At 46.2% G+C, this 17684-nt stretch overlaps 1 protein-coding gene across 3 annotated transcripts in view; it reads left to right on the forward strand.

Moving 5' to 3' along the window:
- ZNF395 (zinc finger protein 395) overlaps positions 1-17684 on the forward strand; it is a 47737-nt gene that overhangs the window by 16439 nt on the left and 13614 nt on the right. For all 3 annotated transcript variants that reach the window (XM_055577765.1, XM_055577766.1, XM_055577764.1), the window contains exons 2-3: positions 12231-12477; positions 14421-14653. In XM_055577765.1, the coding sequence (XP_055433740.1) occupies positions 12244-12477; positions 14421-14653 (467 nt within the window). In that variant the 5' untranslated portion in view covers positions 12231-12243. The remainder of the gene's footprint in view (positions 1-12230; positions 12478-14420; positions 14654-17684) is intronic.

The raw sequence follows: 17684 nt of genomic DNA on the forward strand, positions 1-17684 counted from the left end.
ATGCCTGGATATCCTGAGCTCAGACAGGCATGCCCACTCATTTAGCCTGTTTCTCCATCTTTCTGCAGCCTTTGAACTCATCCTCAGGCCCACAGTTATTGGGACATGTGTGTGTGTGTGCTCAGTCATGTCCGACTCTTTGTCGCCCCGTGGACGGTAGCCCAACAGACAGGCGGCTCTGTCCATGTGATTTCCCAGGCAAGAATACTGGAATGGGTTACCATTTCCTTCTCTAGGGGATCTTCCCGACCCTGGGATCAAATTGGCGGGTGGATTCTTTACCACTGAGCATCTCCCACATTGGCGGGTAGATTCTTTACCACTGAGCTACCTGGGAAGCTGAGAATTCCATAAATGGCCACTCCAGAGAAAGCCACTTCCTTGGTGGATTGGGCCTGGGGCAAGCCCCCTCCCTCACTGTGCCCATTTTCACAATGTATTTATTTAAACCATCTTCTATACTGTATTCACTTAGGTTGACTTTCTGTTTTCTGGAGGAAATGTGTTTGTCTCCCTCACCCTCTGGTCACTCAGCAGATTTTTTTTTTGTTCGACCCATAACATTTTATTTCGACTTAGCTGTGTCAAGCACTGAAAATATTAACGTGCATAGTCATCTGTGTTTATGAGCTTCATCCTAAAAACCATCTTTTTTAAAACTGGGCTTTGGTTTCAGATTGCTGAATTTTTTTTTTTTTTTTTGCCTTTTCCTGAAAGAAGCAGATTCTGATCCATTCATCTAATTGCACAGATCAATGACTGTCACTCATGAGCATATGAAGTGCTTTAATAAACAAGAGCTGGGTGTGAGATGCAAGTGGAGCTCAGTGAGGCCTAAAGTTCTCTGAAAGAGTCTGAAGCTGAGGCTCCTTTGTTATTCTGTTGAGTTCATGGGCAGGAACCTGGCACATATGTTTAGCACCAGCAGATTATTTTAGCTCGCAGGCGTTGGGGTCCTGTGGTGCCCCTTTCCCTGGGTTTCCGGTGAGCTGGCGCTGCCCTGTGTGCTGGGTGGGTCTGCACGGGTGAATGCATGTCCAGATCCAGGCAGCTGGGATCTGGGACCAAGGTGTCAGATTTGGGAGGGTTGCTCACAGAGGCTGGTCACGCTGGTCACGCTCCGCCTCGGGGAGGCTTGGCAGCGGGCCTTGAACCACCCCGGGCAGGCCACCAAGATGGAGATTTTGGCCGGGGGCGGGGGAGGAGAGCAGACTTGGAACTGTGTGCTGAGAGCCAGGTGAGGGGCCAGTCACATGGGCCCTGCCTTGGGCTCAGGGCAGAGCCGGCCAGCTGGGTGTTGAGCTCAAAGCTGGGAGCCCTGGCGTTGGTTCCCCATGGCCAGCTGGCCTCTAAGTGGAATATGTTGAATTTCTCAGTTCCCCTGCTTGCCGAAATCAGTTGTGTTGTGATTTCAGTTAATTAGTAACTCACTCATGGTCAACTTTTTTTTTAAAGTATTTTATTATTTTATAATAAATAATATTATATAATATAATAATATATAATTATATATTATATGTTATTTATAAATAACATATAATACAAATATATAAAATATATAATATTATATTATTATATATTAATATTGGCTGTGTCTTGCAGCATGTGAGATCTTAGTTCTGTGACCAGGGATTGAACCCATGCCCTCTGCCGTGGAAGCGAGGAGTCTTAACCACTGGACCACAAGGGAAGTCCCCATGGCCAGCTTCTTGATTCCCTTTAGAGTTAATAGCTGCATCACTGATTCTGGTTGAACACCCTTTCACAACCTCAGTTCCCAGGTGCCGGCTGGACTGCGGCTACTAAGCTGTCCGAGTGGCGGCCATGTCTGTTAGCTGCCCAGTGCCAGTCTGGGGTCAGGCAGCAGAGGAGGGGACACATCTGTGGAGACCCTTCCGGACGCTGGGAAGTGGCCTCAGTTTTCACGGTGAGGCAGGAAACTGAGGCTCTGAGGTGGTGGCTTGTTGCCAGACGTCACACCGGTCAGGGTCACGGGCTTGCCTGGAGCGCTTTAAGCGGTGCCCTTGGCAGTGTGCCCAGACTCAGCTTCTCTGGTTCCATTTTGAGCAGCCGGTTTCAGTTACTCAGGTGTATCCAACCTTTTTTTTCCCTCGGCCACAGAGCTCCTGGGGGATGGGAAGCATTCACGCGGCTCTTGGGGAAAATGCTCCAGTCCCAGGAGCGAAGGGTTGTCTCCCAGGAGAAGGTGCCAGAGTGACAGTGTGGGGGAACTGCCCCCATCCTGAAACAGGAAACTTGTATTGGGAAGCGGGGAGTCAGAGTGGAGGCAAAATTTAGATGAAAAATTGATCCGTGGAAGGACCTTCTTGATGATCCAGTGGTTAAGACTCCGAGCTCCCGATACAGGGGGCCAGGGTGCGATCCCTCCCCCCAAAAACAGTTGATCCGTGGAAGCGGGGTATGGTCCTTCTGACCAGACACGTCTTTTCCCTTGGCCAGTCAGCCATTCTGGTCTTGAAACTAGTTCTGTTCGTTATCCAGCTCTTATTGCAAGCTCCTAAGTGTCATCGGCCACTAGAATGTTCTGTCATTCCAACAGCACGTGTTCCTTGTCTCATTACCTGTAATTTCCAAGACTGCGCTTTATTTTGTCCTGGCTTACGTTTGGCTCTGGTGGCTCCTGGGTGGGACTTGGATTCCGGAGGGGTATTGGGGCTCTTCCCTTCCCTGTTGCTCTTTTCTGCTTGCTGCTGCTGCTGCTGCTGCTAAGTCACTTCAGTCGTGTCCGACTCTGTGCGACCCCATAGACGGCAGCCCACCAGGCTCCCCCGTCCCTGGGATTCTCCAGGCAAGAACACGGGAGTGGGTTGCCATTTCCTTCTCCAATGCATGAAAGTGAAAAGTGAAAGTGAAGTCGCTCAGTCATGTCTGACCCTCAGCGATCCCATGGACCGCAGCCTTCCAGGCTCCTCCGTCCATGGGATTTTCCAGGCAAGAGTACTGGAGTGGGGTGCCATTTCTGCTTGGCCCATTCTTATTTGCGTGTGGTGCTTTCTCATCCATAAATTTGGCTCCCCTCTCCTGGCCCAGCCCCTAGACCAGGTGGCTCCTTTCTTGGGTATCTGCAACCCTGTGTACTCTGATTGTCCACCCTGGGAGAGGGCTCCTGCCTTCTTATTACCTATTGATTCTGGCCAGGAAAGTCACCAGATGACTCTCACCTTCCCTACAACCCCCTTAGCACAACCTCCCCCCCCCACCCCCGGTCTGTTTATTTAGGATTGCCAGGGTAGGCGATTATTCATTCAAATGACTGCTGAGTTCCACATGGTTTTTCTGCTTTAACCACTTCAGAGAAGAAATAGAGCCTGCATATCTCTGCCTTCAGAGAGGCAGGAACACAAGGGGCCCCTGTGTCTCGGGATCGGCATTTCAGGCATCACAGTCACACAGCTTCCCTTTCTGGGGTGTGCACCACTCAGGGACTTACCTAAGGGGCCCCATATTGTTAGGCATTTTGTTTTTGAATTTTTATTTATTTTTAAAAAATATTTATTTATTCGGCCGTGCTGGGTCTTAGTTGCAGCAGGTGGGATCTAGTTCTCTGATGACCAGTGATCCAACCAGTGATCCCCTGCATTTGGGAGCTTGGAGTCTGAGCCACTGGACCACCAGGACAGTCCCTGTGAGGCATTTTAAATTCTTTCCTCTGTGCTTTAGATTTGGGAAGGTGGTTCTTAAGATGTCAGTTTTCCCTTTTCATAACTGTAAGTGCCTCTGATAGACTTCCCTGGTGACTCCGTGGTAAAGAACTTGCCTACCAGTGCAGGAAATGCAGGAGATACTGGTTCAACCCCTGGGTCAGGAAGATCCCCTGGAGAAGGGTATGGCAACCCACTCCAGTATTCTTGCCTAGAGAATCCCATGGACAGAGGAGCCTGGCGGGCTGCAGTCCATGGGGTCGCAAAGACTCAGACACAGCTGAGCGACTGAGCATGCATACACACAAGCGCCTCTGATAGATCCCTTCTTCCCAGTGAAGCTCACACTTCCTTCCTCACAGCACTGTGAGGATCAGACAAGGCAACACGAAGGCCCCAGGGAACTCCAAAGCCCTTCCATCTGAGCCCCTGTCCTGCTGCAGGGTCTCCACTTGCAGGGAAGAGAGAATGAGTCCAGGGATGAGAGAACGAGTCCAGGGATGAACTAGGAAAAGCTGCAGACAGCGCAGCTGACTAGGCCAGCAAAGCAGTGGCCTTCTGAAGGAGCCTCAGTTTTCTCAGCTATAAAATTGGGATTAAATTGTCCCTCCGTGTTTCCTTGAGTTGCTGGGAGGTCAGGGAAAACAGGAAGCCCCCAGATGTGTATATCAAAGTACATGGAATCCCGAGTGCTATTCAGGCATTCATGGGTGGTTTGGGTTAATGTGCAGGAGGGAAGCTTTCTCTGCAAACCGCTGGAGGGAACTGTCAGTGCTCTGAGGCCGGTTCTCCCCGCCTCCTGCGTGCTGGCTCTGGGTAGAATGCCGAGTCAGCAGTCAGGCATCTCCCTGCCTCCTACGGGAACTCTCACATAGTTTTGGTACGGCCGAATCAGGTTTAACCACAGTGCAGGCACCCACATGTACACACGTGCATGCGTGCCCCGTGCAGGTAGGAAAACAGTGCTGGCCCAGCCCTCCACCTCGCCTGGCATGTTTGTAGGCGTGCTTTTACTTATCCCTGGTTCCTTAAACAGCATGCTCTACCTGTTTTCAAGAACACACTGCGTAAGTCCCCTACACACGAACCTTCGAGACGCGAACTTTCAAAGATGCGAGTGTGTATTCTCATGTTTCACCTCATAAATTAGTTCACGTGTCTGGCATACATTGTCATGTGCATGTGTCCTCTACAAGTGGTTGTAGTTTTGTGTACTTTACAGAGTGCAGTGTCTTTATTTGAACCCCAGGATGTCCAAAAGCAGGGCTTCCCAGGCGATGCTACCGGTAAAGAACCAGCCTGCCAATGCAAGAGACGTTAAGAGACTTGGGTTTGATCCCTGGGTCAGGAAGATGCCCTGGAGGAGGGCATGGCAACCCACTCCAGTATTCTTGCCTGGAGAATCCCGTGGACAGAGGAGCCTTCAGGCTACAGTCCATGGGGTTGCACAGAGTCTGACATGACTGCAGCGATGTAGCATGCACACATCCGAAAGCAGGTGTAAGAGCAGCGGTGACGTCCCTGGTACTGTTAAGTGCCAGCCGTTGTACTGTACTAGTGACTTTGCAAGGTGCTGTCAGATTACAAACAGTTTTCTGTTTTTATGTGTGTTTGTTTTTTATGTGCTATTTGTGTGAAAAATATCATAAACCTATCACAGTACAGTACTATATAACTGATTGTGTTAGCTGGATACCTAGGCTAACTTTGTTAGACTTACGAACATGTTGGATTTACCAACACTCTTTCGGAACTTGTTTGTATACAGGGGACTTACTGTACTTTCTTAGAACCAAGTCTAAACGCTAAAATGCTACCCTTACTTTTGACAATCTGCCTATCATTTTAGGGTGAGTAGTAGGTCTTATTTCTTACATTATTTTTTTAACTGTATTTTATTTTTAAAATTTTTACTTATTTATCTTTGGCTGCACTGTCTCTTTGTTGCTACGTAAGGGCTTCTCATTGAGGTGGCTTCTCATCGTGGCGTACAGGCTGTCGACCACATGGGCTTTAGCAGTTGTGATGCATGGGCTTAGTTGCTCCATGGCGTGTGGAATCTTCCCAGACCAGGGATCGAACCCACATCTCCTGCGTTGGCAGGTGGATTCTTAACCACTGGAGCACCAGGGAAGTGCACAACATATTATTTTTTAATCTGGGGCTTTCCTTACCTATGGGAATAGCAACATCTGTTCAAAATCATGCATTTAATGGGATAAGCAGGGGCTTGCTGTCTTGGGGAGATGGAGTCCCTTGGAGCTTCAGGTCCCTGAGCCCTGTTTCATACAGAGTAGTGCATGCACGGCAGCCGTGAATAAGGGACACTGCTGGTTTTGTAAGCAGATGAGGAGGTAGGTGTGAAGGAAGAGGAAGTACAGTTGTTCCTGGGCTGAACTGTGAAAACCCTTTCCTTCCCTGTGGGCAGCACAAACAGAATGATCTCCTTTACTTGACTAGAACAGCTCTTGTGCAGTCACACCAACAAAAGTATTTGTGGATCGGGGTCATTTATTGTTTGCTGGAGAAAATTCAGTGTAACCAGATCAGGTGACCTGTTTCTGCAGCCTATATGCTGGAATATGAAAATAGCACCGCTATTTGGGGCCCTAATTTTCCCCTTCCATTTTGCTGTTACTTCTATTACTCAATGATGGGAAGGCTGGGCCCTCAGTTATAGGAGATCCTGTGGAGAAGATCCAGCCGTGAAGGGGAGATGGGCAGCCTTTAAGATCCTTGCCAGTCCTGATCACCTAATTTTAATTTTACTAGCAGTCTAAACTGTTACACATTGAGACAGTATAATCCGGTTTTTAAAAACCTTCAGATGAAGACAATGACTAAGATGACTTGAGAATCCAAATAGTCATTCTCTGAACAGCTGATTTAGAAATCTTGGCATTGAATCAGTTACTAATATACTCAATGCTATGATCTTAAGCTCATACCATGAAAAAACTAAAATGCACACTACACATTTAAAAAATGGTGTCATAGGGCCTGATGTGTAACTTGAGAGACCTAGATGTTTTAGCACAGGCCCTTGGCTACTCTTGGAGATTTTTCTGTCCAAAACCAGGCTGAGAAAAAGGTCCTCTGGGAAGAAATAATCAATATACGCTCAATGAAGTGAGGTGTTTTTTTTATTGTTTTTTTTTTTTTACTTTTCCTGGAGAAGGCACCCAGAAGAAAATAAAGCTTGAGAACCAGGTAGTATTTGGGCAGTGAGGACAAAGTATGACAACTTGCTTCTTTCTGCCAAACAAGGTTCAGATGGTGAGGACCACAGACATATTTGCATATAATCATCAGTATGCTGTGGACGCATGCGGCATCTCTCAACAGAGATCATCCCTGGTCAAGGATTGCTGAAAAATGAATTGTTTGGGACCAATGAATTGTCCTATTCTCCACTGAATTCCATTAGGCAATAAAAGATGTGGTGTGCTGCAGCATTTTTGACCTTTACGTGAGCTTAGAATGTCACATGGAAGGAAGACATTAAGTGAAAACTTTACAGGTTTAAAAGAACATAATAGCAACACTGATAAAAGATTAAGAACAATATGCAAAATATTAGCCAAAGATCTAAAAACTCAAATCGTTGCTCTTTTCAGTGGTTACTCAGGGGAGATCATAAAACAGAAAGCTGAGGTTTAGTGGGGAATCTCAGCAGAGGAGTAACGCCACTCACCTTGGTCCCCAAATTGTTCATTAGAGAAGCAGCAGTCTTCCACGCTTTGGCATATGGAAGTCTTACTCCAAGCCTCACCCTCTTTAATGACAAAAACAAACAGGAAAACAAAACAACCCCTCCCCCTAAAAAAAAACCCCTTTGGTTGTGTAATGAATCAGTTTGACTCTATGACCTATGTCCTGCATGTGCTACTCAGTGATGTCATAGCTTGTTGCCATGGGAGGCTAAAGAGAGCAATCATTGTGCATGAGGGCGTGCGCACACACACGTGGATGTGCTGAGATGAGGGGTTATCTGGCAACAGTCACATGTCAAATGGCAATTTGCAGCTTAGAACCACAGAGAGGGTTTGTTTTCTTCTTCTGTCTGTTCCAGTTATTAAACTGATGGCAGATGTCCTCATTAAGAGCTGTTAGCACATCAGAAGATGTTTGCTGAGCTTGGAAAAGGGCTCACCCCTTTTGGACATGGACCAAAATACATCTCCGGTAGCCAACCGCACCCTGGGGGCGGGGGGACAGCAGAGGGGATGAGAAGCAAAGAGAAGCAGCTTCTCTTAAAACTCGGCATCAGCCAGGAAGTCTTTTTTAGCATGAGTTTATGTTTTAGTCAAGGACTTCCCTAACTCGAGAATGTAGCATTGTAAAGTTGGATTTGCCTACTTGTTGAAACACTGTTATTGTTACCCTGAAATAGATGTTTCTTGATTTCTTTATGGTACCAGAACTCTGTGGCAAGTTAGGGACTGACTGGCTTACATGGAACATCTATAGCTCTGAAGAAAGAAACTAATAGGGAAGTGAGTAGAAAGTAGAGATCAGGGAAGGAAGATTTGAAGGAGGCAGTGGTTATATTGATAGAAACATACTGGAAGAGAGTTGGGACCCTAGATCTAAGGTATAAAGTGACAAGCAGTCCTGGAAAGCCCCTGGCAAATTCCATATTAACCTGGAACCTCTGCCTGTCTGCATGGCAGACCTTTGTACGTGTGTGCATGCTAAGTCACTTTGGTCATATCTGACCCTTGGACTGTAGCCCGCCAGGCTCCTCTGTCCATGGGATTCTCCAGGCAAGATTTCTTCAGAATGGGTTGCCACACCCTCCTTCAGGGGATCTTCCCGACCTTAGGGATCAGACATGCTTCTCTTACTCTCCTGTATTGGCAGACGGGTTCTTTACCACTAGCCCCTCCTGGGAAGACTGGCACACCTCTGTAGGTGTTTGAGTTCACTTCTGAATTCCTGAAGGAATTCAGGAATTGAGGGATGGTGTTATCTCCCAAGCTGTGTTCCTGATTCAGTGTTGGTCAACACACTTGGCCATCCCGCCCAGCCTACATTTAATCTAGAGTCATATTTTTTCACTTCCATACTATCAGTCCCTAGTGTAAATTTGGCAAAATTTTCCTTAACTTTTGGGATTGATTCCGTATCTCTCTGCACCCTCATGAGGGCAATATGTGTATAAAGTTCTTCCCAAACCACTAAATGATTAACAATGACCTGGACTGTTAAACAAGATCAGAGGAAAGCATTGACCTTTATTTTGTAGGTAGGAAGCTAAGGTGCAAGTGGAAAAGGGATTTTCAAGGAAAGAAAAAAGCACAGGAGATGGATGCAGAAACTTGCAGGATTGGGAGCTGGGTTTTATTTGGTTTTGCTTTATTTTTTTCCTATCGAGGTTCACTGACATAGGGAAAAAAATACCATGTAGGTCAGAAGCAACTTGAGTGTTTTCTTTTGAGACATCTCATACCTACTGGACTAATGGCAGTATCATGCCCTTTGACACCAACGAGGCAAGAGTTCAGTCCCTTGGGACTGCCTTTCATGGTTGTGTTGCCTTGGCAACCTAAGCTGGCAGTGGCTTAGTTTCCTCATCAGAAATAAAAGACCATATGTTTGTCTTAAGTTGTTCTGAGGATTAAATTAGATACAGTTTGTGAAAGCTCGTGCTATTGGGCATTTAATAAAGGCAGTTTCCCTTCCTTTTTTCTCTTCTGCTTTTAAAAATTAAGATTTGAGCGCACTATAAATAAAGCAAATCATAAAATGTATTTCAGGGTGGAATTCAGGCCAGGCAAAGGAGAAAGGCCAGAGAATGCATGTGGAAAGAAGCCGGAAGTGGGCATGTTCACCAGCTGTGCAAATCCAGCAGGCTTTGGAAGGTGCAGCTTCACAAACCAAATAAAAAGTGTTCTTTATGTTTAAAAAAAATAAAGACTTAGGAAAAAAAAAAAACATCATCAGAGACTGTGAGCCAAATATTTCAGGCTCCTTCTGAAGACTGGAAGCCCAGGAATTTTGGAAATACTACCCTTTCTTCATGTTCAGTGGTAGAAACCTCAAACTTCCTGCTGTGGAAAGTGGGGGTGGCCACTGTGTTTTGTGTGTGTGTTGTTTTTTTTTTTTTGGTCAAGAGCAGGGTTATTTCTTTCTCTGGATGGTTGCTGCCATCTGACGTCTCTAAGTGGCACTGTGGCTTTGCTTACAGCTCAGCGACATTAAACAGCGGGTTATGGGTATCCCTGGTGGCTCAGTGACAAAAAACCTGCCTACCAATGCAGGAGACTTGGGTTCCATCCCCGGGCCAGGAAGATCCCCGGAAAAGGGAATGGCAATCCACTGCAGTATTCTTGCCTAGGAAATCCCATGGGCAGAGGAGCCTGATGGACTGTTGTCCGTGGGATCACACAGATTTGGATGCAACTGAGTGACTAACTGTGTGTGTGTGTGTGTGTGTGTGTGCGCGCGCGCACGTGCTCCTGTGCACACGTGTGTGTTTGTGTGTGCATGCGTGCACGTGTGCGCTCAGTCACTCCGTCATGTCCGACTCTGCAACCTATGGACTGTAACCTGCTAGGCTCCTTTGTCCATAGGATTCTTCAGGCAAGTATACTGGAGTGGGTTGCCATTCGCTTCTCCAGGGGGTCTTCCCAGTCCAGGGATCCAGCCTGTGACCCTTGCATTGGTACCACTAGCGCCACCTGGCAGGTGCTTAAAGTGAGAGTTAGAGGTTCTTGTTTCTGGCTTGATGCATGAGGATGACCGAGTGGACACTTTTTTTTTGATAGTGGTGAAGAATTTACTCCTTATGTTTTTCTTCCTTTTGATGACATGCATAGTAAAGCTTTCCAATAGAGTGTTACTAAAGATAAAGTCACTAGACACCTAGAGAGGAATTCTGGTAGGGTGGTCTGATTTTGACCTTTTTCTTACCTCTTCTTTGCTTTCTAGGGAATTCATGATGGAGATACCATACTCCCTGATTCTAGCCTGTGAAGCTCTGAGTAAAACATTTATAAAAATGTGCCAAACCCTTTTCCATATTTGCAACTGTATTATTAGCAGACAGGCTGTGGAGCATGGGTGGGATTTCCCAAGAGCAACTTTGTTGACTGTTTTAATTCTCAGAGGCCCTAGAAGATTGACTTCCTCTTTTCTGGAATGGTATGGGCTCCTGAAGGTCAAGGGCTTCCCCCTCAACCATCCCTGTCCTGGGGCTTATATAGTGCCAGGTGGTTAGAACCCACCTCTCAGACAGTAGGATTTTGACCAAAGGAGCATCAGCAAGCATCTCGTCTTGTCACCTTTCTAGCCCTTCCGCCATAAAATGCAGAGGACAGGGCTCTGGTTTCTGGAGTATGATCCGTGGAGGGTGCGCTGACACCTCTGAGCAGGCAGAAATATGTCGGTTTTCGGAGCAGCTCCTGCCCATCATGGGGTGACTGCAGAGGCCTGGAGTGGTCTTCCAAGGGTCCATGCAGGCCTATGGTCCTGCATTTCTGTCAGCCCTGAATTCACAAGGGGGCAATGTACAGGCAATTGGGAGGCAGTGAGAAGATCTGGGTTTGGAGTCAGGACACCAGATCCCATTTATCTGGCACCAACAACCTTTATTGCCACGAATAAGTCTCTTAAGCTCCCAGGGTTAGTTTCCTTAAGTGTAAAACAAGGAGAGTTACCGTGGCTCATTTCTGTGGCTGTCTGCAGCTTTGAAGCCAGCTCAGTGTGGGATTCTGTGAGTATCTCACAGACACCCTCTTGTTCTAACTTAGTTGTTGTTCAGTCGCTAAGTCATGTCTGACTCTGTGACTCCATGGGCTATAGCCTGCCAGGCTCCTCTGTCCATGGGGATTCTCCAGGCAAGAATACTGGAGTGGGTTGCCATTTCCTTCTCCAGGAATCTTTCCAGATCAGGGATCAAACCCGTGTCTCCTGCATTGGCAGATGGATTTTTTTTACCACTAGCCACCCGGGGAGACCCCTGCTCTGACTTCGCACTATCTTAATAGGATCCTGACCTGGAAAGTGACCCTTGGTGTGTATGCTGAGGTGCTGCTAAGATGCTCGCTGTGGGCAGAGAAGTCTCGGTAACACAACCCAAGGGTACAGCCATTAGGCATAATGGCTTTGTTAAAGGGATTTGTTAAATTAGCAGTGATGCAGCAGCCTAAGAAAACACAGCCATGTCTCCCAAAAGAGTTTTTGTAGAATAACATTTAATGATACAGTACAGCTGACACAGGATAAGTGAAAATTACCCGTTTACCAATCCATGATCCTGTTTTTTGTAGAAATGCAAGTATGTAAACACTTGTGTAGAAGAAAGCCTGGAACTCTGTCCAGGAAACATGGGCGTTTCTCTGGGAAGTCTCTTCTTGAGTGATTTGTTTTTCTGCTTATCAGGATGTTTTCAATGTCCTACTCGAAACAGGTGTTTAGCTTTTGTAGAAAGAAAACCATTGTAAAAATTACTTTAAAATGTCTCATCGTTTTTCATGAACACTCATGGGCTCTGGCTGTGTGGGGGGCATCTTCCTGCTTCCCCAGATACTGGATAAAGGACCTGTGTCTCCTTTGTCTCCCCAGGAAAGGCAACAGCATGGCCAGCGTCCTGTCCCGGCGCCTTGGCAAGCGGTCCCTTCTGGGAGCCCGGGTGTTGGGACCACCTGGGGCTGCCCCACCCTCGGAGCCTCAGGCAGAGCTGCTGGAGGGAGCGGCTCCCCAGCCCTTTGTTGCCTCCAAGGATGCGTCCTGCCAGGAGCAGCCTAAGGAAGTCCTCAAGGCTCCGGGCACCTCAGGCCTCCAGCTGGTGGCCTTTCACCCCGGGCAGAAGGTAGGTTGATCCCCAAATAGACAAGTGTCTGCTGTCCCCATGCTGGGGTTCAGCAGCCCAGTGGTGTCCCAAATGACAGGCCAGAAACTCTCTGGGCACTGACTTGAGTGCAGACTTTTTCCCTGCAGCCATATGAGCCCCTTGGACAGCAGGCTTCCGAAGAGAATGAGCCATTGTTAGCAGATCCAGGGCTCCTTCATGACAGTGCTGGGCTCAAGCCTGCTCAGAACCTCAGTGCAAAGCATGGCCAGAGCTCAGTTTCTCTTAATCTGCCCCGGTTTACAACTTTACAAAAACAAGGGAAAGGAGCTCAGATTTATGAGAGAGAGAAGATTGCATCCCTCAGTCATGTATGGATTTGCAAGTTGGACCATAAAGAAGGCTGAGTGCCGAAGAATTGATGCCTTTGAATTGTGGTGCTGGAGAAGACTCTTGAGAGTCCCTTGGACAGTAAGGAGATTGAACCAGTCAATTCTAAAGGAATTCAACCCTTCATACTCATTGAAAGGACTGATGCTGAAGCTGAATTTCTAATACTTTGGCCATCTGATGTGAAGAGCCAACTCACTGGAAAAGACCCTGATGCTGGGAAAGACTGAGTGCAGGAGGAGAAGGGGACAACAGAGGATAAGATGGCTGGATGGCATCACCGACTCAATGGACATGAGTTTGAGCGAACTCCAGGAGATGGTGAAGGACAGGGAAGTCCATGGGGTTGCGAAGAGTTGGACACAACTTAGCGGCTGAACAACAACGAAGATTGCACCACTGAATTACCTTGAGACGTTTCAAGACGAAGGTGTCTGTTTAGTTGGAATGCCATTTGGATTCTCTTTTCCAGTGTCTGCTCCTCTGTGTTATCACTAGATCCGTTTGGTCTCTTGTTATCACTAGACCCGTTTGGCCTCATGTTATCGCTAGATTCAGATGAGTGGGCTTCTCTTTCATTGCCTTCCCAAGAGCTAAATAATAATAGAGGCTCTACCTTCTGCCTCTCTTTCAAGACCTGTGTGGTCCAGACCGCTTTTCCCACAAGGTGAGGAACTACCAACTGCTAGGCACCTCTGAAAGCAGTAAGTTTGCATTTTCATCACTACCATCTTGCTCCCAGGTAGACTCAGGATTTTTTGAAGGGAAAAATGCAGAGTGTGAGCAATTCAAGGCAATAGTTGGGAACCAGCCGATATGTAGAACTTTAGAGGCAAGTTAGGTTAAGAACTCAAGAGGATGGATATAGATTCCAAATTCATTTGATTTGAAAATTTAATCCATTTACATTTATTTTTAAATTTTTTTTAATGATTATTAATACTTTATTTTTTATTTTTTGGAGTTTTTATTCTTTTTATTCTTTTTTTTTTTAACTTTACAATATTGTATTGGTTTTGCCATATATCAACATGAATCCGCCAAATTCATTTACATTTAAAGTAATTAGTGATAGGTAAGGACTTGGTATTGCTATCCTGTTAATTTTTTTCCTGTTTTATAATTCCCTTGTTCCTTTCTTCTTCTCTTGCTGTCTTCCTTTGTGAGGTTTGTTTTTTTTTTTGGTAGTCCTGTGCTTTGATTTCTTTATCTTTTGTGTGTCTACTAATTTCTTTGTGGCTACCATGAAGCTTACAGAAAACGTAAGTCTATTTTAAGATGATAGCAACTTCAGGTGTATATAGACTCCACGTTTAAAAAAAGAAGTCTCAGAAATTGATACGTTTGCTGTCTCCATCTAAAGAATTTATAAAGATTTGTTTCAGTGAGAACTGATCCACTTTGGCCGGTCTGGATGTTCAGGTTGGAAGCAGGTACCTGGGAGCATCCGCATGAACTAAGGACGAGTCAGAGAATGCAGTTTGTGGCAGATAGCTCCTGGGTCCCAGAACCTAGAGCACATGGAGTGAGAACTCCCAAGCGCTGACCACTGGTTGCTGTCTTTCTCTCTCCAGGTTTGTGTGTGGTACGGGGGTCAAGAGTCTACAGGACTGGTGGAGCGGCATAGTTGGGCAGAGGATAAGGTGACTGTCTGGCTGTTGGACCAGAAGTTACAGATCTGCTGCAGAGCGGAGGAGGTGTGGCTGGCTGAGCCGCCGGGCCGCATCCCCCAGGTGCCACCTCCAGAGCAGGGAACCCAGGCGCCAGCCTACAGGCCTGTGTCCAGGAACATTGATGTCCCAAAGAGGTTTGTGTGGGAGAACCGTGGCTCTGAAAGATATGTGGGTGTTGACGTAGGGGCTTTGGGATGCCTGGGGTTGGGAAAGGAATGTAGAACTCCAGATGTCTGTCTACTGGTGAAGATACCAGCCGGATGAGATACAGTGAGAGGGCATCCTCTTGAAAAAAAACCTAGACGGGCATCTTTTCTTCCCCATAACTCTGTTATTGTTGTTTTAGTCGCACAGTCCTTGTCTGACTATTTTGCGATTCCATGGACTGTAGCCCACCAGGCTCCTCTGTCTATGGGATTCTCTGGGCAAGAATACTGGAGTGGGTTGCCATTTCCCTTCAGATCTTCCCAACCCAGGGACTGAACCTGAGTCTCCTGCATTAGCAGGTAGATTCTTTACCGCTGAGCCACCAGGGAAGCCCTGGTAACTCTGTTAAGAGTGATATATATAACTTCATCTGGCCGAGGGCTATTTTTTCCCCTTTCCTGCTTAAACTGAAATTAGTTCTTAGTTTTTCATGATGAGAGAGAAAAAAGTGGCTCAGATCAGGAGGCAGCAAACGTGTCCAGAGTGGGCCAGATAGTAAATATTCTGTGGGCTTTGTGGACACAAGGTCTGTGTCACAGCTGCTCTGCTTGGCTGTGACCTTGAGAAATCAGCTGCAGACAGAACTTAAACAGGCAGGCATGTTGGGCTCCAATTAAAACTTAACTTATGGACACTCAAATTTCAGTTTCATGTAATTTCCATGTGTCATATGTCAAGAAATAATATCCTTCTTTTGATTTGTAAAACCACCTAAAAACTGTTGAGCCAGGGACTTCCCTGGTGGTTCGGTGGTTCAGAATCCACCTGACAATGCAAGGGACACAGGTTCGATGCCTGGTCTGGGAGGATGCCACAGCTAAGCCTGGGAACTACAGCTACTGAGCCCGAGTGCCCTGGAGCCCTCACTCTGCAACCAGAGAAGTCACCGCAGTGAGAAGCCTGCGCCCGACAAACTAGAGAGTAGCCCCTAGCTTGCTGTAACTAGAGAAAGACCACACACAGCGAGGAAGATCCAGCAAGGCCAAAAACAAACAAATAAGTAAACTTTTAAAAAGTTATGCCATTCTTAACTTTCAAACCAGGCAAAAACAGACAGTAGACTCAGTCAGGAGATTACAGAGCCCCAGCTAGATATTTAAAACCATTGATTTTGAATGAAAAATGTATACCCTACTTTAGAAGTTTTAAAAAATTATTTTAATTTTTTTTTTTTTTTGGTCCCACTGCACAGTATGTGGGATCTTAGTTCCCCAATCAGGGATTGAACCTTTGCCCCCTGCCCTGGAAGCGTGGAGTCTTAACCACTGGACTGTTAGGAAAGTCCCTATTTTAGAACTTTATGACATGAATTTTTCCTCTGAGAATACAAACTATACTGTGTTAGTTGCTCTGTCATGTCCAACTCTGGTCCCCTTGGACCCACCAGGCTCCTCTGTCCATGGAGATTCTCCAGGCCAGAATACTGGAGTGGGTAGCCGTTCCCTTCTCCAGCAAATCTTTCCAACCCAGGGATTGAACCTGGGTGTCCTACACTGCAGACAGATTCTTTACCGTCTGAGCCACCAGGGAAGTTCTATGTTATATACTCTATGCACGTTGATCTTTTCAGATTAAAAAAGAAAATCTGCTAGTGAGATTCTTCTATGCTGTGCTCTGCTTAGTCACTCAGTTGTGTCTGATTCTGCAACTCCGTGGACTGTAGCCCATCAAGCTCCTCTGTCCATGGGATTCTCCAGGCAAGATGACTGGAGTGGGTTGCCATGCCCTCCTCCAGGGGATCTTCCCAACCCAGGGATCGAACCCAGGTCTCCCGTATTACAGGTGGATTCTTTACCGTCTGAGCTACCAGGGAAGCCCTAGAGTTCTGAAGTGGGTAGAGAATCCCTTCTCCAGGGGATCTTCCTGACCCAGGAATCAGACTGGGGTTTCCTGCATTGCAGGCGGATTCTTTACCAGCTGAGCTACTAGGGAAGCCCCGAGATTCTTCTATACAGGATGTGTAAGCAGCTGAACTCCCCGCCCCGCAATCTGTGTGTGTCTGTACATGTTACTGTTATTGACGGTATGTTCTGTGTCTTGAGACCAGACCAGAGCAATAAGTAACATTTGTGATTGTGAATTCAACGGAACACTGGCAAAGAATTTGTCTATAGAATAGATCTATAGAAATAAAAATACAGATAATTATTCAAAAAGGGGGCTGCTGACATGTCTAATACATTACTAGTCTCGGTTTAGCTGCTTCGTGTTGTATAATTTAGTGGATCTGAATTGTGACGAATAAATTGTATAATGCAGTCCTTTGAAATAGAGGTGCCACCTGGAAATTTATTTCAGACTGACTTTTCATACTTTAACATTACCTTGTTGATGGCTTTCATTTTATTTTCGAATAGTGTAACTTTATATGGATTAAGAAAATTATGTGTAAAATTTCATACATCTCTGCTGGATAAAGCATTGAGGTTTGTGGGGAGATTTATTTTAGTATTTCTGAAGTTTTTTTGCTCATTGGCTTATGTGCCAGATTCTGTTGACATTCAGAAGCTATCATATTATCTCATCACTAATACTGAGGGGAGGGAAAGGGGGTTGGTGAGTGGAATTGTTCTTCCTTAAATGTAAATATAGAGATTTCCTGGTGGTCCAGTGGCTAAGACTCTGTTCCTAATTCAGGGGGCCTGAGTTTGATCCCTGGTCAGGGAACTAGATCCCACATGCTACAGCTAAGATTGAAGATACTGTGTGCTGCCACTAAGACCCAGCACAGTCAAATACATTAAATAAGCAAATAAATATTAAAAAATTTAAATATAAAGCCAGAAAAGGAAGGTGATTATAGTGCCTTCAAATTCTAGCCAGGTGTCTTTTATGGCCTTGCTTTATTTCATTGCTTGGGCATGTCTTCCTTTCCCTCAAATAAAATTCCTAATTTTAAGCTGCAGAGTGAGAGTTAGGAAGTGAATTCCATGGAGAATGGAGCTGCCTCTTGGTGTC

This window comes from Bubalus kerabau, chromosome 4 (assembly GCF_029407905.1).
Source record: "Bubalus kerabau isolate K-KA32 ecotype Philippines breed swamp buffalo chromosome 4, PCC_UOA_SB_1v2, whole genome shotgun sequence".
NCBI lineage: Eukaryota > Metazoa > Chordata > Mammalia > Artiodactyla > Bovidae > Bubalus > Bubalus kerabau.